Genomic DNA, 24,952 nt, shown 5'->3' on the forward strand with positions numbered 1-24,952 from the left:
TTATCTCATTATGCAATATATAAAGAGCATCATGATGTGATATAGGATAAAACATGTATATTTTTGTTCGGAAACTCTTGTCGGCGTCCTGATGGCAAGTACCAGTTTTTGGCAGGGCGGGGAAATAGGTCAAGAAGCAACAAGGCACCGAGATAAACAGAAGCTTGACTCACTAAACTCCACTTCATCTACTCCTAGGAAAGAGACGGGGTTTCTTTGCTTGGTGAGTACATGATCTACTCGACCTTTGAGTTTGAATAAAGTGCTTTCATGGTACGGTTTGGGGAAGAGATTGATGTGATCTGACCAGAAAGTGACTCTGAATGCTGCAGTGTTTGTAATTGCAGTGGAAAAGTGTCAGTGATAATATGGAGTTTTGACAGATGGCTGTGCGTCAGGCATGGTATTGATTGCCTCCATTAAGGACTTCATGGGCGTGATAGTATTGTCTTGCAATGGTAAACTAACCATTGGGTTGGATTCCCAGGACAATTCCTACCCTCAAAAAACACTTCTACATGTATACACATGTAGATACTGTAGATCAATAGATCGATATATAGATAATATACAATAATAGTAGTAGATACATTTTTAGTCTTTACAATTTTCCCCAACTAAATGTTTGTAATTAAATTATTTTTTTATTTTTAGATATGCTAATGGGTGAATAAACCTTAATCTGTTTCGATATGGTGATGTGATAATGACTGAGTAAAATGCTGTCTTGTAGATATACTTGAGTCTGCATTATTCTGGGGTTAATTTGTGCATTTACAAAGACGTGGTATTCATTAAAAAGTGACAAACAGGGTAGTAAAATTTTTAAATTTTATCTTTTAACTTTGACATAGGACAGATAATGGTAGGTACTGTTGTGTAGTATATAGCCCTAATATATAAGCCATGTAGTAAAATCTTTTTATTTTGACAATTTAAGAGTTCAGGGTGCTACAGTGTGTTGGCCCAGTGTACAGTATGAATAACATAGTAAAAATCCTTTAACTTTGACGATTTACAGATAATAGTCATCATCCACAGCCATGGGACTGTTCAGCTCCCCTACACCCTATCACGGACAGGTATACAGTGATCTTCGCAAGCAGGCCCAGACATCAGGACATCCCTTCATAGATACAGATTTCCCTCCAGATGACAAGTCACTATTCTATACCAAGGGGAAACTGGCAGGAGTGGAATGGAAAAGACCCAAGGCAGGTTTTTTCAGCTATAATGATGGAAATTTGAAAAAGAAGTTGAACAAGAATGATGATGATATTTGAAAATATTATGATTTTGATGATGATGATTATAATAACAAGGTCATTGAACCATAAATAAGTCACTCAGCATTGCAAAGTGCCATACTATTGATATAAATTTCTTTCATGGTTCTTTCTTTCTTAATTAATATAATACCAGTGGAATGAAAAAAAAAAGCAATTACAGTGATTGTTAATTAATTAATTAATTAATTATAAAATATCAAACTGTTTGTAGCATTAAAAAAATCTTATCCTTTTATTATTATAATTTGATTATTCTAGGATATTTGTGAAAATCCTAAGTTGTTTGTCGAAGGCACGAGTAGCGGGGACGTATCACAGGGCCAGCTGGGTAACTGTTGGTTTGTCGCAGCAGCATCTTGTTTGGCAAACGAGAAGGCAATTTGGCAGAAGGTATGTGATACATAACGTCATCGAGGAAACGTGATGACAAATTTTAAGATTTTTATGCTGGCATATATGTTGTAAATTGTCATGTTTTAGTAAGTTCTTGTGACTTGGTGATGTCTAGATAAGGCAATATCTATTTTGTTATTGTAGTTGAATCATTTTTCTGTTTGAAAGATATTCTCCTTTGAATGTGTTAGGAACTTAGGAGAGTAGAGAATGTGTGCAAAAATTTAGGGGAAGGAGAGAATTCAATGCACAATTTGGATATTATCGTAGCATTCTCAATTCTTTCCTACTATTACTTCCTATTTTTCTTTCCAGGTTATCCCAAACCACAAGGACCAGGAGTGGGATGATCAGCATCCAGAAAAATATGGCGGGATATTCCATTTCCAGTTTTGGCGATATGGCGAGTGGATCGATGTTGTGATTGATGATTTCTTGCCTACAATTGGGGGCCAGTTGTGCTTTGTGCACTCAACGTCCAAGAATGAATTCTGGAGTGCCTTGCTGGAGAAGGCATACGCAAAGTAGGTGCCAGTACTAATTGCAGTAATATTTTTAAGACCACCTTACTATAAGCTTTGGTTATTAATATCTGATCTCAATTTTTTTTTTAATTAATTTTTTTTATTAATTTATTTATTTATTTATTTATTTATTTTTATTTTATTTTATTTTATTTTTTGCAACTTGTTTATATTGTAATGGTCATCAGTTACAAAACTTATTTAATATTGATGAAAATATTGTCAAATATTGTTTCTTTGTTATTGAAAATTGTGTTGATATTGTGAAAAAAAAAAGACATTTCTGAATAAAACCAAAGAAAAGGATTTCCCTCTGTGTAAAGATGTAATTTTATCCACAGGTTATTTGGTTGCTATGAAGCACTAGATGGAGGTAGTTTGGAAGAAGCTCTCACAGATTTTACAGGTGGTATCGCAGAAGATATTAACATCAAGGAGGGCCAATACGCCACAGACACAGTCAAGCAGATGGAATTATGGGATATGGCATACAAGGAGATCCAGAGGAGATCGCTTATGGCAGCTGCAATACCTGTATGTATATTATTATTATTGAATATAGAATTTCATGAAAACGTTTCAATATATAATATACTTCCCTTAACTTGGACATATTATTGTGACTGAGGCATTTGTGATACAGTGTTTATCCAATTTAAGCATTTACCAAATTAAAGAATCCCCTCTTCGTGTGAATAGTTCATGGAAAAAGATGATAGATATTTACTGCTTACATAAAAGGGTGGGTGTGTATATTTGTGAGTATTAATTGGCCCCTAGTGTAATAGACATCGGGAAATGTTTTTTGGGGAATTAAAGTATGTACTTAAATATACTAAAATAGTCTATATTTCAATGATTTTAATATAATTTTCAAAACAAAAATCTAACAAAACTCCTTCAGGCCCAATCAGCAGATGAGATGGAGGCAAAAACAGACACAGGTCTGGTGAAGGGCCATGCCTACGGAATTACCGCTGTGAAGAAAGTGCCACTAGAGGGCACTGGGCTCTTCAACTTCTTCAAGAAGGACAAAATTAAGATGGTGCGACTGAGGAACCCGTGGGGAGGAGTTGAATGGACGGGGGCTTTTAGTGATGGGTGAGAGCTCAAGACAAAGTGATATCTACCAATATCTATCCATATCTACCAAAAGGAGCAAAATTGTAGGGTTTTATAATTAGAATTAAAACCAAGAATTTATATATATTTTATGTATATTTTCAGATTATATTTCTAACAGCAAATTACAAATATGATTATTATTTGTAATTGTGGAATAATGTATTGAATTACACTAATGTGGTTCTGATTTTTTTTTTGTTTTTAGATCACCAGAATGGGAAAAGATTGGAAAAGGAGATCGAGAGAAACTTGGACTGACTTTTGAAGATGATGGAGAATTTTGGTGAGCAACATTTTTATTAAAAAAGAATTGAATGGCAGAGGTGAAAATTTATTTAATTTGATTGATTTTTTTTTTTTTTTTTTTTTTTTTTTTTTTTGCAACAGTTGCATTGTTCAAAGAAAAATTTGAGCTTATTAAATCTGATAACAAATTTTGACAGCTTTTCAGTTTATGTACCCTCTCTGTAGATTTATTATGATTAGCTCACATTTCCACATTCCAGTATAAACGATTCACAATAATAGCAATATAAGCTAAAATAGCTTTTATTAGTAATTCACCAACAAGACTATAGAGGTCACTGCTTGGTAATCTCAAGCCAAGATGGGGTATCTTCCCTAACTATGGATTTAAGTTCATTTTAATGGAGTATTAAAATTATTTTCAATCTCTAGGATGACTTTCGATGACCTCTGCACCTGTATTTATATTTTATCCTATAGGATGACTTTTGATGACCTTTGTACCTAAATTTTATATTTTATTCTATAGGATGACTTTTGATGACCTTTGTACCTAAATTTTATATTTTATTTTATAGGATGACTTTCGATGACTTCTGCACCTATTTCACCAATATGGCCATATGCAGGGTGGTGAATACATCATTCTTCAGCCTTCACAAGGCGTGGTGGGAGGCAAAGTTTCACGGTGCCTGGAAAAACCCCATGAGAGCTGGTGGCTGTTTGAACAACAAAGACACATTTTTGAGGAATCCTCAGGTATAAATAAATAAATAAATAAATAAATAGGAGGTTATATGAACTTCAAGTGTTTGCAAGGTCAGATTATACCATATTAAAAACTAAAACATTTTAGAAAAAAAGTACTTAGTCTAGTAAATCATTTCGAAAAAGACGAATTAAAAATTTTTATCTATGGCATGACCTCTTGACCCTTCATCCAAGTCCCTTGATCAATCTGACTTACCAATGTACTTTTTTTACCGTCTAAAGTATACAAAAGAGACACTTATTTCATCATGTTGTTATTGTAACAGTCGTTATGTTATACCAAAAGTTTCATTTTTTTTCAGTACGTCTTCAAGATAACAGATGAAGAAGATGAGGTGATGATCTCTCTGATGCAGAAGAGTGGGCGTGGAGACGGAGACCCAGATAAACTGACAGTGGGATTCTCAATAATGAAGGTTTCCTCTCTCTCTCTCTCTCTCTCTCTCTCTCTCTCTCTCTCTCTCCCTCTCTCTCTCTCTCTCTCTCTCTCTCTCTCTATCCCTCCCTCTGTCTATTTGTGGAGGGTCAGTGGGCTTTTTAAAAAGGTGTTGGAAGAGATTGGGTAATGCATTAGTTGTAGTGTAACTTGAGTACATAAGAGGTAATTTCGTTTACTAGCTTGTAGCCCCTGTGATACTTGATAATCTGACAAATGTTTATTGATTATTTTCTTTACTTGATGAAAAAATAAGGCGTCAGATTTTCAAGCAGATTGGCACAGATTGCCAAAAGAAATGACAACCAGGTTTGCAAGCATATTTAACATTTGGGTTCCCTTTCAGGTTGAAGAAAATCGGCGTTACAGAGTCCACAGACCACAAGAGATTGTCAAGTCCTCAGCCTTCAGAAATAGCCGTTCAATTTTCCTCCGCCATACTCTGAAGAAAGGGCGCTATGTGCTCTTACCGTGTACTTTTGAACCTGGAAAAGAGGGACAGTTTTTGCTGCGGATGTATACCAGTTCTGATAATGATGCAAGGTGAGTAATGCTTATGATTTTGTCACTCTGGGTTTCAGAGGTAATGGGAAACTTGTGTCCAGTATCAGCTTGCCCTCCTGAGACTTCCAGTAACACCCTGAGTATCAGGAGCTGTGGCAGATCGGAAGACGTGAGCCCCTTCACTTAAGCCCCCTTTCCATTGGATGGGGTCCTCTCTGCATCCCTAAGTACACCCCACGTTTGAGAGTTAAAAAAAAACTTTATGTGTGGACAACTGGCCGATCATTGAGCAATCATTTTGCAACCAAAGGGATGCTTGTGCCTCCTTTTTACGACCACAGCGATGCCAGTTTCATGATCACACAAAGGACGCAGAAAGGATGCCATCCAGTGTAAAGGGGGTTTTAGCCCCTGAGGTACCTTCTTCACCCCCCCCCCCCCCATCCCCCCAAAATACTGAATTCTGAAAACTTACCTCCTTTACCAGCGGTGACACCCTTATCTTTACTACTTATGTACATGTACTATGCCAGTAGTGTGCTGATAGTGAACGTAATTTCCTCTGAGTTACCTCTGAGACTGGTGATAAATGTGTGTATAGTAGTGCTTTTGATGGTGGCTATAACTGGAAAAATTATTCATCACAAGTTTTGAATTAAGATTCAAAGTTGATAAACACTGTGGTTCTGCTAATTATGAACATTTTATGTGATTTTTCTATAAGGCAGATTTATGATCATTTGATTTAAGAAAACATGTAAGTAGACATGGATAAGCACATTACATGTTTTGGCAATTATGACATTTATTTGATATCTGTTTTTTTTCTGATTTAAGAGATTTTTGTATACCATTTGATAATTTACAAAAGCTTATATTTACTAAATGTTACTTTGCAAAAGAATTGTATTATCATCGATACAGGAGTCCATTCCATTTTGTGATCAGATTTCAGAGTAGCCAAAAGCATATAGAAAGATTATTACCTCCACTTTTCATCTTTACATTTCAAGGGTATAAAGTCACAACATATTATATAGCCATAGGCATGCATGCATATATGCACACTCATGCACTTGTTGCTATCACATTTGATCAAGTAAATTGAGCTGCTTTTCATAGAAGAATTTTATCAGCTGTGTTAGATTATAAGAATGATGTGATTTTTTTCTTCAGTCAACAGCTAACATCTTCTTCGGGAATAGCCTCACTCCCTGAAGAAGATTTCCTGCTAGACATCGAAATATTGGAGGTAAAAACTATCTCAATATTAGCTGTTGACTGAAGAAAAAATCACATTCTTATGAGCTGCTCGTGTTGCTCTGGTGCAGAAGATTGACCCATAACAGCTCTGCTTTTGGTTGTGTTTCTTGTTCGGACTAATGGCCTTGATAATTCATAACTAGGTCAGGTCATAATCAAGATTGAGAAATAGGTCAGAACAATGACCTAGATTGAGAACTTCATCAAGACAGTGACTTTCACAGTTGATTATACGAGCCCATACCAGCGTTTTCAAAAAAAAAAAAAAAAGGGGGTGAGGGGGGAGTCTTTTTTTTTCTGAAAAAGTGGACCTTTAACCATGAAACCTTGTACCTAGATCAAATTTTACCCAGAGAAGTCCTTTTCCCAACATAAAGGGTGGTTCGTTGGAATCCCCCCTCCCCGGCTTCAGGCCTGTATTGTAATATTAGGTGACAAAAATACTGCTAACCTTACAGAGAAATTATCCGCGACCTCCCTCCACCAGACCTGTGGATGCCATGTTTTCTACAAACAGACCCTCAGCAAGTGGCACATATTGTAGTCAAAAATGCTGTTGGTCTTGAAAGACAGGATACAGCAGAAGGAGGTCAGGATGGATGGTCTTTGTCAAATAGCATGCTTTCTGTTTACATATGTGCATGAGACTTAACTGTATATTATATCATATGTGCTTTTGATGTTATGTGAGCTTGGTATAAATGTCCTTTCTAAACTCTGGGGCCTGTTTCTCAAAAATAATTTGGCCCAGACGTAGATCTTTATTTTTTTAGCCCAAAATTTCAGTCCACATTAACCCAAGTTAATGTGGTAGTAAACTAGATCAGCTGTTACTGGTATATTGCACCTTTTTATTACAAGGGATATTTTTCTTGGAACAATTCTTACTTTATTCATTTTTTATACAAGTTAACTGCTTTGGAGTTATTTTTAACTGAAGCACACCATATCTCTGATGTTTTTAAAAGTAAAAACTTTTTTGAGAAATCAGCCCCAGGAGAAGAAGGGGAGGGAACAGTCTTTGGAATATCTGGCAGACGACATTAAAACTACTAGTAATGTAGATTTTTACCCCCAAAGCACTTTGCATAAATGTATAACTTAGAGCTTTTCTAACTTTTTGAGGCATAAACAGAGCTTTCTTATTTTTTAAGTGTACAGCTTTTATATGCAGTTTCAGTGGCTATTTAAGTGCTCACAGTGCCTTTTTTTAGTGCTTGTAAACTTAGTTTGTGTTTTTATTCCTCAGCTGGTGTACCCCTTGTTTATTAGGCTGTTGCTGACAGCTAACAGTCGGTAATTTAATGAACACTTGTGACAAGAAAGTAGACAGAGCCACTATTTAAAACCACAGTCATTTACTAGTATTTTCTTCTTGCAAATTTGTTTGCAGTTTGCCACACCTGAAACAAAAAAAGAAGTTTGAATTCCAATTGTCAGTTCCCATGATTGCCTCCCCCCCTCTGAGGCCCCTCATGACCTTGGTCTGACCTCTACATGGGATCAGATAGTTAAAAATTATTCCAGTTAAAAGATCATTGCTCAACTTTGAGGGATTCAGAACAAGTTGATTAGTCGACTTAAAGATCCGTGGACTAAATATGGCTGACTCACTTAAAAAGCAGTGCTGATGGCCTCCCTGCCTCCACACATACTATATCTGCAGGCCAGGGACCTCACAACTAAATTTTGGAGTTGAGATTTAAGCCATTTAATGCACCTATGGAAGGGGGAGACTCAGGGGATTGAGCAGGACTGTTTTTTAAGTTCTTTTGGCCATATTTAGTCAGCAGATCAGATAGTCAGCAGATCATCTGTTCTGAATGTGCTTTTTGACTCTATAATTCCAGTGGTTTGGTCCATGATCACCCTGTTCCTGGATTTTATACGCCATGTTTTATGTGGACACCACCTCAGATAGTAACTAAAACAGTGGTCAAACAAGCAATTGGCCTTGAAAATTTGGATAGATCTACAGGTGGAGGTGAGAGAAGTGTGGCAAGGTCAAGCAAGGTCAAGGTCAATATAAGGTCAATGTCAGCTCAGGAAAACGGACTCTGCCCCTCACCCTCCAACCTCCTTTGACTAATCTGATATCTTTCTTTCCTTTGTTACATGTAGACATGCTTAACTTTTAGGACAATAAAAAAGACACCATTGTGCTTCTGCTCGCTCCTTAAGTACATGTAAATATGTAGATAGTATATGCAAGTACTTGGCAACCCCATGATAGAATAGGGCACTTATTTCAAGCTAGCATGTGGAATGTGACATGGTGCACTTATTATAGTATATTTTATACTCCGAGCTAGCATTGGAATTATGCTTAACTGTTGTATGGGTATGAGGAATGATTTGGATTATGTATATTCATATTGTTATTAGGCTTGCAACTTATATATCTTTAATACAAACCAAATAGAGTTATACATATTTATATAAAAATATTATAGCCATAGGAGTGTTGCCTTTCAGATTCATAAGAAAAGATTCCAATGAAAGAGGGTTATGTTTTTGTCAGTGTTTGGGTTGCCTGTGTGTCTTTTTCTTAGTCAACAAACTATCTCAAGTAGTCATTCACAAATTTTGATGGAAGTTTCAGGATAGACTGATTTTTAAGCAGAAAAGAAGTGATTATTTTTATTTAATCTGGGTTTGATGATTTTCAAAACATCTTGTTCTAGTTCAGTTTTCTCATGAGGTTTGTATAAGTTCAGGAAAAAGAGGAAGTCAGTTTTCATTTTCCCTTCTTTTCTGAAATGGGAAACGCTGATGGAATTTTGAGTATGTCAACTTTGTATCACAGAATAAGTCAGATTTCAGGATTATTGCCATATTTTTTACAGGGTACATGGTTGCTAGCTGGATCTATTTACTGTATCATCTATTCTCTGTGATTTAAATTATGAGCAAATCTCATCAATTTTAAAAAAGAAAAGCCTTTAATTCTATACCTTAGGGAGATGATGTATGACTCCCCCCAGAAGCCTTGTCTGTGTTGTTTCTGTTGGTCAGCGCCCCAAATGGTTACTAAAGTTATCACACGCAGAGCAACCGGTCTGGAGAAACAAGACTCAGTAGGAGGTAGGGTGTGCTTGACCTTGAACTTTGACCTGTGGCTATCATACTAACCTTGACCTTCTACTTTTGACACTGACCTTTACTTCTAACCTGTGGTAGATGTAGTAGGCATGGTGAGCTTGACCTCTGACTTTCTTAATTACTTTGAACTCTGACCTGTGACTTTCATACTGACATTGAACTGTTGTTTTCACATCGACCTTGAACTTTAACCTGTGCTTTCACATTGACCTTGATCTTTAACCTGCATTTGTTCATGGCATCGGTTTAGTCAAGAAGTCAAGACCTTAGTTAAATTTTTAGAAGAAAATTATTTTTAATTTCCATTTTATGAAGAAAATGTTCACAGTCAAAAAAATTTAGATGATTTAGTGCTGTTGACCAACCTTACAATTTATTGTATGAGTTACATTAGTTATTACCTGGTGATGTTTTTATGTTTCAAGTTGGTGAAGGTTTAGCCTGCTTTAATGCAAGGTATTAGATCCTACTGTAATTACTCAATAAATATATACAGCATGAATTATAATATATCCATAAAATATTTTTTTAAGTAATATTTCAAATTTGATTCAAAGGCTTTGAAAAATAGTTGGCTGTAATTTTAAAGAGCATTCTTTGTGGGCATGTCTGATAATGATAAAACTAGAAGTTAAATGTTGGACAAAGTGCGGCATTTTAAATTTTTGAGTAATTACTGTATGTGAACTGCATGCTTTGTTTTGGTGGTAAAATTGGGCTTGCTTGTATTTGCAAATTGTTTAAGTTTTAAGCTGTTATAAGCTATATACGCATTTACAAATTATGAATAATACTTTTTAAGACACTGAGTAAAATGTATTTAAAATTTTTTCCAATGATTTTATAAACATTTGATATTTTGCAATAAAAATAGTTTTAGAAACTATAATTGATTTTGCATCATTTAATCAATTATTTATATGGAAATGATTAAAGACTTGTTTCATTCACAAGTTTTATCTAGATTCCAATACACTCCTATTACAAGGAAAATGTGGTACAGGATACTTTCTGATTTATCTTAAAATACTGTTCTAATTTTAAGGTGCAGACCCGTACTGTATCATAAGCTGTGAGGGAGAGAAGGTGACCACTCCCGTTCAAAAGGACACTCTCAACCCAGGCTGGGACACGGCGGCCATCTTTTACAGGAAGAAACCGCTAACTAAACCAGTCAAAGTTCAGGTAATGTTTGAACTTTTTTTTCCATTATTATTGTTATTATTAATTTTTTTTAAGGGGAGGACTTCTTTGCTGGACAATCCTGCAGATACATCTGACTGATTGTTGTATTATGAAATGAATAAAATATGAAGCATTCAAAAACGTGGTCAAAACATTTAATTTTCATTTATATATTATGTAATTTTAATGTTGGATTTTTTTAATTTTTTTAAGGACTGGTAATCATAACATAAATATATGCTTTGTGAGAAAGCTGTAAATGTACTTGTTTGATCAAAAATTTAATTTTTCTTCCAGATTAAGAACTTTAAAAAATGCAGTTGCCAGATCTGTGTTGAATATGGAACTGTTATGGTTTTGTTAAAAATTATTATTATTATTTTATTTATTTATTTATTTATTTATTTTATTTTTTTTTTTTTTTTTTTTTTCAGATTTGGAATAGCAACAATATCAGGGATGAGTTCATGGGACAAGCCATCTTCGTTGCCACTGAGCCATGTGAGAGTAAAATACTAGAGGTAGACCTTTACGGAAGAAAAAACGAAAAAGCAACCAAAAAACCAGGGAAGCTGATCGTTGAAATGACAATATGCAAGGAAGTGGATGCTCTGTAAAAGAAAGAGTAAAAAAAAGAATGCAACTGAAATACTGTAGATGTGCAAAATTTGGTTAATTGCCCAGTCCTGAAAATTTACTCAAACTATCACCAGTCGGTAGATTTATGGACAGACTTAGGCAAAATGATCAACTTATTTCAAGATGTGGGATTCTCCTCAATATTTAAAATGCAGCTGAATTTCTTTCTATGTGAACAAAATTTTATTAATTACCCAGTCCTGAAAAGTTACTCATACAATCACCAGTTGCTAAATTTATGGACAAACTTTTGCAAAATTATCAACTTGTTTCAAGATTTGGGGTTCCCTTCAATATTTAAAATGTAGCTGAATTTCTTTCTATGTGAACAAAATTTTATTAATTACCCAGTCTTGCTAGGTTACTCATACAATCACCAGTCGGTAATTTTATGGACAAACTTATGCAAAATGATCTACTTGTTTGAGGATCGGGGATTCCTCTCAATATTTACAGCAGAAAACAATTTTGATCAGAAGGTACATTCCCTTCCATGGGACCCTTGTAAGATAGTGGCAAGAAGCTTGCAGCAGAGTGATAGGGGGTTTTATTTGTTCATAAAAAAGCTTGGTCTCCAATTTTATACCCAAAATAAATCAAAAGTAGTTCAAAAATATGAAACAGGGTGTCCCGTGTAATAACAAGCAAGACATGCTGTTTCTGTGAAATACTTGTACAGTAACTAATTTTTAAGGGGACAACTATGTAGTCTCCAAATGAATTAGACCATTTTTATTAATTTTATCTATAGGCAAATAGGTCATATTAGACAAATTTGTTGGGCTGAAGTTTTTTTGTGAACATGAGTGTTCAGTGTTGAAAAGTGCGACTTCAACAGCAATTATTTTCTAACAATATATCTCTTTCCAATTTCATTTATTTTCTGTAAACAAAACATTGCTATGAATATGTTAATTATGCTTTGCTTCTCGCTAATGTTTGTTTAATTTCAAAGAAAATGGACACTTTGAGGGTAACATGTTCTTTTAAAAGGTATGAGCATTCTCAATATAGAATTTTCCTTGTGCATTTTCTTAGGTTGTTTAGTTTGCAGAAAAAAGGGCATTTTTTGTTTGTTTTTCTGTCTTGTATAAAATTCTATAAAGTTTTTGATCTTGTAGCAAATAGGTCACATTAGAGACTAACTTAGATAATGGTAGAATTTTTTTGGCTATGGTGATGCTTGTTGCTGAGATATCTTGCCACAAAGCTAACAGCTTTTTAGTCATAAAATGGTCTGGGAGAATCAAGACTTGCCTTTGCTGCATGGATGCATAACCAAATATATTACCTAGCAAGGGTTTCTCACCATCCAGCCGTCATTTGAACAGCCGCCAGTATCACCAGTTGGCCTATATTTTCAAAGAGGGCTGGACAGCTTATGGAATTTTGGAAATTCAACGGCTTTAGGCATACTTGGACTCCCTTATATTTTGTAGGAAATTACAGGTGGTAATTTTGGATGGCCTGTACCCCCAATCCTGGGAAAAGCCATTTCCACTGAAAAGGATGCTTGTAATAGCAGTGATATTTATTTATTTAGATTTTGCCATTTTGTGCCAAGTGTAGGGTTCAAGTGATAAACATTGACTGAAGAGAGGAGCTAGTAAACAAATTATTTTAGAGAGAATACAGGAGCACACATCAGCATATCATAACTGTGTTTGCATTTGCTAGCAGATTTTGAAGATATTTTTACTGGTACATTATACATTTATATGTTTTCAGGCTTTGCATTATATATATATTATCTGTGAGGACAACACTGACCTTTATTATCCAGAGGAAGGAAAATGTGTGTAAAAAGTCCAGTTGCAATTTTATATTTTTGTAGGTTTTGTCAGCAAAAAAGATTCTGGTCAAAGTGTTTTATGTAATGATGTTAAAGAAAGTGTTTCAACAATCATGGTATACTAAACAAATTTCCAATTTCATTAGAACAAAATTTTATCATTTAATTAAAATTTCTTTAATGGTTTGTGTAGCTGCATGAACTTTATATATAACTTGCATCTGGAATCTCGAGGAGTCCTTATTAAGGCATTAAATTCTGGGTCAATTTACTTCACGTATTTGAAATTTTTACATAAATAGATGCATTATGATTTATTATTTCTGAAAGTGTGGCATATTTTTGTATTGACACATTTTTTTACATCCCCACAATTAAATAAGGGCAGGTTTAGTGCTTACTGCTTTCCTTGTTTGAAATGATTACAATAGATAAACAGTCACTGTAACTTTTTCAGAGTGCTATTTTTATAGATGTGAATCTTTTGCTTGCAAATTTTCTTACAAAGTGAGTTATGGTAAAAATTGGAATAAAACGCGTCTCAAAATGCTGTTTACTTATTTCTTCATTTTTGAAAAATGATTTGTAAATACTTTACAGGAATAATTATACTGACAGTAAGTGAAAACGCATGAGAACACTTTCTTGTACTTGTTTACCAAGAATCGATTCCAACCATATAAACTAGTACAAATGCACTCGTTTGGTCATAAGAGAATGGGCTGACCACTCAGATATTTAAAAATTCTGCTTCAGTGATTTTGTGATCAGCTATTACAAAATCATGTGTTTTTCCTGTTTCGTGATTGGTGTGAATTAATCAGGTTCAATATATGGTGATTAATTAAGCCTATTTAAGGTAGTCACCAAATCCAGTATGACACATGACAAAAAAAGTTCAGTGATGCCATGCCTGACTCTGGAAGAGCGACTGCGGGCCCTGGGGATGCTGGGCGGAACCAAAGAGATTTGATCACATGACCTTGCATGACGTTTTCTTACCTTTATTTCACCTTGTATGACTGAATAATAGGTCATATTTCCCACGAAAACTGTTATTTACTTAATGTGCCAAGAAATTTAAAACATTATTTGATTAAAAAAAATGATGCGTTTTTATGGACTGTCAGTATACTAACCTCTGTCACAGATCTTACAGCATTTGAACAAAAACATCATACAGGAAGTTCCACTTTATTTTTTCTGAATCTTGACACAAAATTAATAAAATACAGAAAACATATCTAACAAAATACACAACACCATGAGATATTTATGACATACAAAATGTTCATTCTCAGTTCCAGAGTGGCTGTCCTTAAAACTGCTTTTAAAACCTTTTAATCTATCTTTCATAAAGTACAGGCAATGTTATCCTCTCTGATGTTGTGAATATTTCGGATGCATCCTATTCCACATTCAGTCTTTTTTTTGTCTCCCTTGTTAGGCTGCAAGTAGCTTGTCATCTGTTTTCTTTATTATTTAATTTTTCACTTGTATTAATATTTATCTATTTTAGTTTCTTGATTTGAAACTTGTGTACAAGTTGGAAATTACAAATGGGAACAAGCAAGTCAAATAAACCATATGAGAACAGATATCCTCCTTTGTATCACTGGAAGCGTCACCTGTCACATTGGATCTGTTATGACGAATTTAAAGCACACTGCTCTCTCAGATGTCCACCATTATGCGTCTCACAAAAAAATGACAACATGACATTCAGACAAGGTTGTCCTCTTAGATGCAGTTAAGAGATATGAAGGCTCCAATCACACAATCAGTTAAAAGAAATTGGTGAAAACCTTTCACCCTAAGTAAGATATAATCCACAAGATATGGTATCTATCTTTCATAAAATACAGGCAATGTTATTCTCTTCGATGTTGTGAATTTTTCAGGTGTAGCAGTTTCTATATTTAGAGCTGACTTGGAGAGTGCCTCGATCATGATTTACTCTCTGCTGTTCATTTAGCTTTTATAGTGGATGCCATTTTTTTCTGCTTCTACCGGTACATGTGCAGGTAGACTACTATATATAGCCACAGTGTTCAGGGAATCTAGTGAAAATAACAACTGAAAAGGAAAACGATAAACAGTTCAGTAGACTATCAGAACACCATATATTCTGAGATATTCTGACTTTTTATTTTAAATTTATTATTCTTTAAATTAATATTGTAAGTATTATTTATTTTTATAACTTACATAAAACAATATTTTTATGTATCGTTTTCAAAGTACACCTAATACCACAGAGTAAATAAAATGTATTTTGATACTTCTTAGTCAAGGGGGAATCCTACCTTTTTTCTTCACAATACACTTTTTCTCACTGCTGCCTTCAACTTTGTTGTAGGTGATGCTGAAAAAAAAAGATCAACAAAGAGAGCAAAGCAAAAATATAACTTGCATCATCGGAAAGATGTTGCAGCCTTTGCTTGTATCCATGTTTTCTATTTATTATAAAACATGTTACTTTGTAAAATATGTATTATGATTGACATTATATCTGGGAATTTTGAGTTACAAATTCAGCAAAAATGTAGATAATGTAATCTGTTGTTTACAGTGCTGCATGTAGCTGGATCACTCATAGTTACACTAATTCAATTGTTACATGAATTCCTCACATTTGTATCACCTCAATATTTACTTTATATGTCACTCTTGCTGTGGTTTTAATGTGTGTTCTTTTCAGCATAGATTTAGATTAGGCCACACTTTTTTAATTTTATGGATGACATCCTGCGCGCGCACCGATTTTCGTCCGTTCTCCAAAAAAAAAAAAAAAATCCCCCCCCCCCAAACCGCTCTCCCCCCCCCCCCCCCCCCCCCCCCCCCCCCATGCAAGGAAGTTGGTTGTCGCAAACATCGTTATTGAATTTGCAGGAAAATGCAATCGGCAATTCTCGGCTAATTCCGCAAGCTCTTAAGAGATTTTAACAAAAAACCAAACTTTTTAGAAAAAAACCAGGGACAAACTTTGAATGTAAAAATGGATTCATTAACCATTGGTAAGTATGGGAAAATTGTTGTTTACTCCAGGAAAATTCATTTTTTGGCCGAAACGAAGAGTTATTATTGCTTTAATTTCAAAATACACGACAATTAAAGTCATAAAGAGAACGGGGGCCGTCTTTTTGGATTGGTTTGCCATTGATATTGGACATGGAGATATCACCCTTTTACAATTATACGAAAGGCTGGCCGCGGCCAGCGATCATCGCCCGGAAAATTTCAGTGACATTCTGTCCAAAGCAGCACATACCAGTTTCTTTTTGGAGCGAAAAAAGGGTCGACAAGAGCGTCGTGGTATTTGGTGGACTGAAGGTCGGACAGGCCACCCGATAGTTGGCTGCTAGCGTTTGAGTCGAAGTAGACAAAATGGCATCGACCGAAATTACCTTAGTAGTAGGAAGCATAGGCCCATCTTTGCTTCATTTTTTTAACAATTCTGTGAAGTGTTTACAATGCTTTAATTTTCTGAGAGTACAAATTAAGACACGCTGTTTATTTGATATTTGTTTTATTGGATGCTATACCAACAGAATGCATGAAATAACCTTAAATAGATTTGGTAATATGCAGCATATATATTCATGACTTTTTACCTTTCTACGAAATAGGCCCTATTCACAAAGCTTTAATATTTTGAGAGCATGGATAAAGACATGTTGTTAGTTTGATACGTGTTTCTGTGGTAAATTAGTGTTTCCAGCTGTGTACTGAAAACATAACTTTTCTTAAGCAGTTTTTTTTTTTTTTGGACTGTTTTTTTTTTTTTTTCGCCCGCTCGCACCGACTTTGGGGTCCCCAGAGGATGTCATCCATAAAAATAAAAAAGTGTGGCCTTACAGTGTGCATTCTTTTAGATCACCAGTGTAAGTATTTTTCAAGGCTTTAACAAGGAATTAACTCCACTTAAAACTAAGTCTTACAACCATAGGAAATGAACATAGTCAATTTATTCAGAACAAGAGACATCTATGAAATTGAATGATACAGATAGAGAACTTATGCTGAATGATATCAAACTTCAAACTGTTCAGAGTGCAAAAAAAAAAAAAATGCTGAGGAACACCAGAACCTGCAATCTCACCTAGACAAAAAAAAAAATAAAAAAAATGCTGAGAAACTCCACAACCTGCAATCACACCTAGAAAAAAAGGGGGGGAGGGAGGATAATAATCACATGGACTCCAATACCCAGTGATATGGAGTCTGGGAGGATTCTGAAAAAGACATAAGAGCTAGAAGAAGACCAAAAGAAGGAAGAGTGATCACTCAGCAACCCACTGGTCTAGAGGAGCTGTTAAATGCAGAGTACACAGAAAAGGAGGTCATATGTTCTTAGATGGAAGGGGAGAAATTACCAGGGCCCAGTTTCATAAAGGATGTTTAGCACTAACCAGTGGATAAATTCTCTAAACACTGGTTGACTAGATGGCAGTTCAAATTGTTTAATAAACAACATTTAAACAGTTGGTTAGTTAACGGATGTTTAATTGTTTTAACCAGTGTTTAGTTGCTATGAACAACTTATCCAGACCATATTTGAACATTGTAAACTAGCATGTCTCTACCGTAGTGGTTACTGAATTCTTTGACAAACTTAATCAAGAGCTGTCTATGAATACTCTATGTATTGGACATGAAGGGAGGGACTAGACATAGAAAATATTGCTACAAAAAGAAGCAATTAAGAAGTGAGAATATAAAGCCGATGGTAAATATTTCTTTAAAATCACAATGCTGCTGTACAATAAAAACTGACGAAGCTCTGTTGCTTTCCGTCTGTCCACCTCGCTGAGTGCCCTGCACTTCCTAGGAATTTATAAGGAACATATCTGCGAAGACTCAGCAAAGATTGAGAGATGGCACATATATTTGATTTCCACCAATTCGACTCAATGCAACGTACCGGGCCTTTCATCCAGAGGCAAATAAGTTTACGCACAACACCAAGGTAGAGCAAGTGCATAGGATCAAGCACAAATTGTGAAACTAGACAATTGAAATAAATGGTTTACATTTGGAAGTAATTGGTAAAAGGATAAGTGTTGAAATATCCTGCTTCATATGTGATGCACCAGCAAGGGCATTTGTTAAACAAATCAAAGGTCACACTGGATATCACAGCTGTGAGAGAAGTACTCAACATGGTCAGTGGTGTCGTAAATTGACATTCCCTTTTACTGATCGATTCATCTTTACAAACTGATGTTAACTTTGATGAAATGAGGGATAAAGAGCATCATCTAGAAGGGCCCTCTCCACTAGCACAATTGTCAGCTCCCCAAACGCACGAAGAATGCAAGGAGAAATGGCGACAACCTGTGACTGCCGTTAAGAAAGCTCACTGTGGCATATGTAGCCACAGTACAAAGACTGGGGATTAGATGGAGCTCCTGCTCCACCACTAGATTCTACAACACTGGAATTAATAGACAGGCACAAGAACAACCCCACCTTCAATGGCATCTCTGACGGGTTCGAAACAACAGGTATTTAATGCTTAAATTATTTTACAATTAGTGATTTAATATATAGATTTGTTTTTATAAATGTACTGCTATGCTGACAGTAATAGTCTAAAAGACATATATCTGCAAGGATTTCTGGCAAACCACAGCAAGTTTGTCTATACAGTGTGTAAATCCCCTATACAGCGTTTAGCAAAACGTTGGATAAATATGCATTGTATAAAGCGTATAAACAGGCAGGGTTGGGTTGTAAATTAATCCCCAAGCTAGCAAAATGGTGGATAAATATGCATTGTATAAAGAGCGTATAAATAGGCGGGTAGCTAACCGTTAGATAAAATCACTATACAGTAGATAATTGCTAGGAACAACCTCAATCATTTTGAATATATAGTTGCTATGAACAACTGAGTCTATGTCCATATTTGGTTACCCACAAGGCACTGCTGCTAAAAAAAGTACAATCCTAAAAATGTCTTCTGCTGCTGAGAGGACAAGAAAGTGCAATTGGTCTTTAAGGGAAACTTCCCTCCCAACTGTACTATGCCAAGTGCACCAACACACCATCAAGTCGAAACTCACAACAAGCATTGACAACATACAAAAGAAGTCTTGTTGGGAGGAGATATCTAACATGGTGAGTGCACTTGGCATAGCTCATAGGAGCACTCACGAATGCAAAGAAAAGCAGAGGAGCACATGGTGGCTAATGCCAAGAAGAGCATGGACTGGTAAAGCATGCTGGGGGAACTGGCAGTGAACTGGTAAAATTGATTGAGGTAGAGCTCCAGCGTTGGACCTGTTGCGCACACCCACCTGTTAAAGAATACACTTCGCTCTGTTTTAGGGGTTGTCATGGAGAATTTTTCTTTCAAAGCAGGTTGGCCATGGGCAAAAACATTTGTAATGTTCATTGCTCAAATATGCATGCATGCATTTTCACCATATTGCACCAGCTAGCCCAGTGTTCATATCATAACAAAGATTTAGTTCAGCAATAAAGCACCCAAGCATGTGGAAGAGAACGTCTATGTTAGCCCAAAAGGATACACGATCACAGCTTAATTATCTGTTTAAAAAAAAAATTGAATAAAAAAAAACTAAGGCACAACGTCATTCTAGCCTATTTTAGGTTCAGGTTGGCAGAGGATTTATGACTGAGTAAGCTTGCATATGGCTTCATTTCCCTGTATTGCAATAGATCGCCAAGATCATTCAATTACAGACATCATCTACTTATTGTTTGCATATGTTCCCCCCCCCCCCTTAATTCCTTCTCTCTGTCTCTTTATTGCCATTTATACAGTACAGACGTGCAGTATGTTGCCTGTTCGCAAGTCAAATTGGTGCTTTACAACGCTGAATTGCGATGAAACTAGGAAGCCTGGAGCCCAGCCTTTTGAGCTTGGATCAGTTTCTTACAACATTGTTTGGGTCCAATCAAGCAGCTTTCCCTCCGTTTCTTTACTAGAAGGGAGATTAAGTGTGACTAGTACAGTGTATTTGTTATGCCCCACCTCTCAAATACCCGTCTTTGGCCAACTTCATGCTGCAATAACAGTATGCCTGATTCAGTGCTACTCATCAATTTAAATGATATGAAGAAATTTGCAACTGAATTCAAATCAACTGAAAACAAGAGTATCTTTTTTTTTTATGTATTTCTACGTACTTGCACTTTGATACATGTACAACAGATCTGATGTTCACTTTGATAATGCAAATAAAAATATGTATTATTATATTGTATGCAAGGATATAAGGAATGGTTTGCAAACAATTTAATACCGGTATGTCTGGCCTGTCTTAGGTATGGGTGGGTGCATATAGTACTGAACATTGGATAGTATACATCTGGATGGATTCTGTTTGACTGAACTGAAATTACATGTAGATTAATAATCATAAATTATATAACAGTTGCACACTTAATTGAGCTAGCTAGCAAGACCATTCCCTATATCATTTCTTATGTCAAGTTTTCATCCCAAGTTCTGTCTTGTTGCCCAAAGGCAATTTATGTATTTTTTCCTCCTTGTCAAACCTGTTTTTAACCCATCTTTGGCTGACTACAATACATAATGCTTTATCAAATGAAAAAAATATATATAATAATAATAATAATAATAATAATAATAATTATTATTATTATTATTATTATGCTAATTCCTTTGTCTAGTTCTAAGTAAAAGGGCTATTTCAAATAGATGTTGGTTTCTTTCTTCTCTCTAACAGCCTAAAAAGTGCATCACTTACTAGAATAGATGTTTTAAGCATCTGATTCAGAAAAAAATATGGCTGCACTTCAGCTCAAAGACTGTTATACTCAAGCTTCCAAACTAATTCACCAACATGGCACTAATACAAGTCTACCAAAACCATTACATTATTTCCGCGTCAGCACATTTTATGCAGTTTGTTTTATTCAGGTGAGTGGATTTGCATTATCGTCAATTACATCGCATTGGGTAATGGTTCAAAACCAAGATTTTCTAAAATTGAATATTTAATTTTTTCTCAATAGGACTATATTAAATACAAAAATAAATAAATAAATAAATAAATGAAATTAAAAAAATACTCATGGGTGCCTTTCTTTAAGAAGGCAAGGCATTTGGGGGACAGGAGTTTGTCTTAAATTGTCCTTGACATCTGTCACATACAGATTATTCCTATCTTTCAAAAGGTCAAAATTTTCAGTTTCATGAATGAATCTGACCAGCTCTTTTTTGAAATTGTGAACCAGTTGTCATATTTGACAAGGAAAAAACAAAACAAAAGAATCTTATCACATATATGGCTTGTGTTTTGAAATTGGCCCTCAGAAACCCGCAATCCCATTACCTTTACATGCTCCACCACAGAAGTTGGAAAAAAGGATAAATATCAACATGAAAGGTGTATCAACAAAATTGTTTGGTACAGCAAATTTATCTTCCAGCTATGGACTGTGCTCTGAACATGACTCATATTGAATGGTGCATTGCTCATGTTTTTATAGCATGCAGTCTGGGGAGACATCCAAAAGTGGCAAAAAATATTTCCAATCATCCTCCACCATGAATGCAACCAGTTTAATGAAAATGCACAAAGAGAAAAGAGAATGGAAACTAATATATGGAATATAAAGACCAAGCTTTAACATGGGACTAAAATAATGATTTTGGAATGAGCACTGCAGTTGGTTACATACAGAGATTAACTGTATTATATTGTAACGAACGGGGCTCCAATAGCTCTACACCGATGCCGACAAAAATTTACCAGTCCAACTTTAGTTGCCGTTTAGAGCCGTTTAAAGACGAAAAGATGCCAAATACCCCATGATTTTAAACAAAGAAAGAAACGTTAGATTTGTACCGCTGTACGGGAAAGAATCAACAATGACGTTCCAACCGTGTCGACGTGCCGTCAGAAAGTGTGACCGCGCGACCTGCGCTCATGACGTCACGGTCGCTATAAATAACCGCTCAGCTGATCGTTAGCGGCGTCTTTCAAGTTCTTCAAGTTGAAGCGGGGAAGAAAGAAAGTATCTTAGAGTGACAGTCATAAAGCACAAGAGAGAGACAAAAAATGAGTGAAACGGGCTACCCGACGTAGTCGGGAAAAATTGTGAAGAATTTTCTTTTCGAAGATTAGTCTATTTTTTTTTTGTAGTATTTTGGCTGACAGTTATGTCAGCTACATGTACCGTTAGTTTTTAGCGAGTTTCTTAACGCAATCCTGTAACTGCATTCACCGTGACGCGCTCCGGAGGACAAGTGGTGGCTGTCAGATCATGGGATCCCTTGGTTGCAGATGTTTAGGATCCTGGCCAAGGAAGCCGCTGCGGCATGGACAATTTTGGGTGAAAGGCTGATCGGGTCCAAGACGTCATGTAGGAGGCGCCGTCGACAGCTCGGAGCTGAAGGGAAAATGCCAGCCCGAGTGCACAGTGTTCCCCCGTGTATGATCGGGGCAGTGTTATGTTCTTATTTTGTTTTAGTTCGGTCCGCCGGACGTGTCCCTTTGCATGCAGCTACCGGAAAGCGAAAAGAGACAGTAATGGTGAAGGACGTCCTAACCCTCGATCACGGTGCTCCCCTAGGAAACCTCCGCTCCCGCCGAGGCGAGACTGGGAACTTCCCATGGGACAGACGGGTCCAGGGCGTAGATAATGCAGGAAATGCGCCACGGAAGATTAACCTTGCTCTTTCAGAGCTAACAGTCACAGGTTCCGGGTCCGCGGGGTTTACTGCCGCCAAGATGTTCACTGATTGAACTGAAGGCCTCAGCGTTCCCCTACGATCTCGCCGCCCGTGGGTGGAAAAAGTGCCAGGACTGAGTTGTTGTGTGCATGAACCGTACCCGTGAGATTTTGCTGGTGGAGAGTGTCGCCGTGTCCACTTCACAGTCGAGTCATCGAACCAGGTTCACAGACCGAGGGTACAGTCTGTGAATCCCATTCAGGTTCCGTTCCCGCGGCTGCGGCCGTGTGATGCGTACCGAGCTCCTCTGCCATTGCGAATAACAGCCGGAATGCTGAGAAACTGAACAGACGCCCACCATGAAGATATCGTCGCCATCCCCTAGATGACGCCGCCGCGTTCAACGGTCGTCGTTATGCCGTCCCCAGGCGTAAGATATCGTCGCCATCCCCTAGATGACGCCGCCGCGTTCAACGGTCGTCGTTTCTACCATGAAGAAAGATGCTGATTTGCGCTACGCTACCATACCATGAAAAACGTTGCTCGATTTTATTACAAACTCTATGGCTTTAGGCCTTGTATATATCTCTTGAAATATCTCTTTTATTGAAAGCAAATTGGTGTATAATAATAATATTTGAACTGTAACCATATGCCTTTGTTGTTAATTTCGAAGGACCGGGATATACTTTCCCTGTTTCAACATCATATTCCCACGTCGCGTCCAAGGTCGTGCGCCGACGCGGCGACCTCGCGCGTTACAATATGTTCTTTAGAAAGAAGGGGTACAGTCCAAAGTTACAGAATAAATGGGAGGGCACATTAAAAATATTACAGAGAATGTCAGACCTAGTGTACCATATTCAACACAGTGAGAGAAGTAATCCCAAGATTGTGCATTATGATAACCTCAAGCCATTTTATGGGTCTAAACAGGTTGCTTATGCTAGGAGCATTTATCTTACAGGTTCAAGCCAACACTATGACGATGGATGGTGGGAGAGCGTGCAGGGCAGCCTCCAACAATTGTGTGAGACTGCCCTGCACCCTCACATCACCAAGGAAAATGTGGGAGAACTTTATGTGGTGGGCAGAAGGAGGAACTTAACAGACTTGACTAATTTTTGTATTAATTTTTTGTTGGAAAATTTTATTTTGATAGAGAAAAAGGTGATAGACGGGATTGTACAAGAAGACCCCATTTTCCTTTCTTGCAAGTTATTGTGGAGACTGAATTTAGAATAATAATACAAGATTTGAACTTTGCTACAGTGTTGATTGATTATTCTTTTCGTTATTTGGAATATGAAAGATTGAGTCACTTTATAGTGGAATAATTGAAGTTGAACAATAAATTAAAAGCTCCTTGATACCCCATTCATTTCACAGAAAGAAGTGAAACAACCAGAGAAAATCGAGACAGACCGAAAAGCAGGAACACTGAGAGAGGAAGCCAAAGAGAACAACTAGGAGATGGGAGGAGAAGTGAGCATAGAAGAATAGAACCCAGGCCTGCACTTCCCAGAAGCGACGTGCTCATTGTGAAAGTCAACCCTGAGGATGTCATTACACCCCCGAGAAAGACCATGAGGAGAGAACCAGAGGGAATGATGAGCCCCGTGACCACCAAAGGAACATAAGATAAGCTGATGAACAGAAAAGATGAAAAAAGAAACCAAAGAGAGAAACAGAAGGAAGAAAGAAGAAGTGAGTATAAGAGAACAGAAAAGGAGCCTGCAGTTCCAAGAAAAGACGTTCTTCTTGTAGGAGTGGACTCCAGTGGTGTGAAGACTTCCCCTAGAAAACAGAAAGAAGAAGAAAGAGTGATCCCGGGAAGACAGAAGTGAAGACTGCAGTTCCTGGAAGAGACATGCTTGTGGCAGGAGTGGACTCCAGCGGTATGAAGACTCCCCCTCGAAACATTGAGATCAAAGAAGAAATGACACCTACCTGTGCCTGGAGTGAAGGGAATATTTCAGATGATGCAATTTCGGAATTGGAGAAAGGCTC

At 36.6% G+C, this 24,952-nt stretch overlaps 1 protein-coding gene and 1 long non-coding RNA gene across 2 annotated transcripts; one reads left to right on the top strand and one right to left on the bottom strand.

Annotated features, from left to right (window-relative positions):
- The first annotated feature begins 43 nt into the window (after positions 1-43).
- LOC106167112 (calpain-5) lies at positions 44-13,818 on the top strand. The gene is made up of 13 exons (XM_086997889.1): positions 44-223; positions 1,022-1,214; positions 1,548-1,679; positions 1,998-2,206; positions 2,548-2,740; positions 3,111-3,307; positions 3,537-3,614; positions 4,156-4,336; positions 4,651-4,764; positions 5,131-5,327; positions 9,511-9,635; positions 10,699-10,838; positions 11,273-13,818. The coding sequence occupies exons 2-13, from the start codon at positions 1,044-1,046 to the stop codon at positions 11,453-11,455; spliced, it is 1,920 nt and encodes a 639-aa protein (XP_086854015.1). The 5' UTR covers positions 44-223; positions 1,022-1,043; the 3' UTR covers positions 11,456-13,818.
- Positions 13,819-14,447: 629 nt separating this feature from the next.
- LOC147759415 (uncharacterized) lies at positions 14,448-15,979 on the bottom strand. The gene is made up of 2 exons (XR_015331490.1): positions 15,576-15,979; positions 14,448-15,345 (listed from the first exon to the last, which is right to left on the bottom strand). It is a non-coding gene; the product is annotated as an uncharacterized LOC147759415 (long non-coding RNA).
- Between the last annotated feature and the right edge of the window lie 8,973 nt (positions 15,980-24,952).

Source organism: Lingula anatina, chromosome 10 (assembly GCF_051362555.1).
Source record: "Lingula anatina isolate TDL-2025a chromosome 10, LinAna3.0, whole genome shotgun sequence".
In the NCBI taxonomy this organism is placed as follows: Eukaryota; Metazoa; Brachiopoda; class Lingulata; order Lingulida; family Lingulidae; genus Lingula; species Lingula anatina.

Coding starts and splice junctions, on each gene's coding strand:
- LOC106167112 (XM_086997889.1), top strand. CDS start 1,044: ATGGGACTGTTCAGCTCCCCTACACCCTATCACGGACAGGTATACAGT. Junction 1,680..1,997: donor AGAAGGCAATTTGGCAGAAG/GTATGTGATACA, acceptor TTTTCTTTCCAG/GTTATCCCAAACCACAAGGA. Junction 2,741..3,110: donor TTATGGCAGCTGCAATACCT/GTATGTATATTA, acceptor AAACTCCTTCAG/GCCCAATCAGCAGATGAGAT.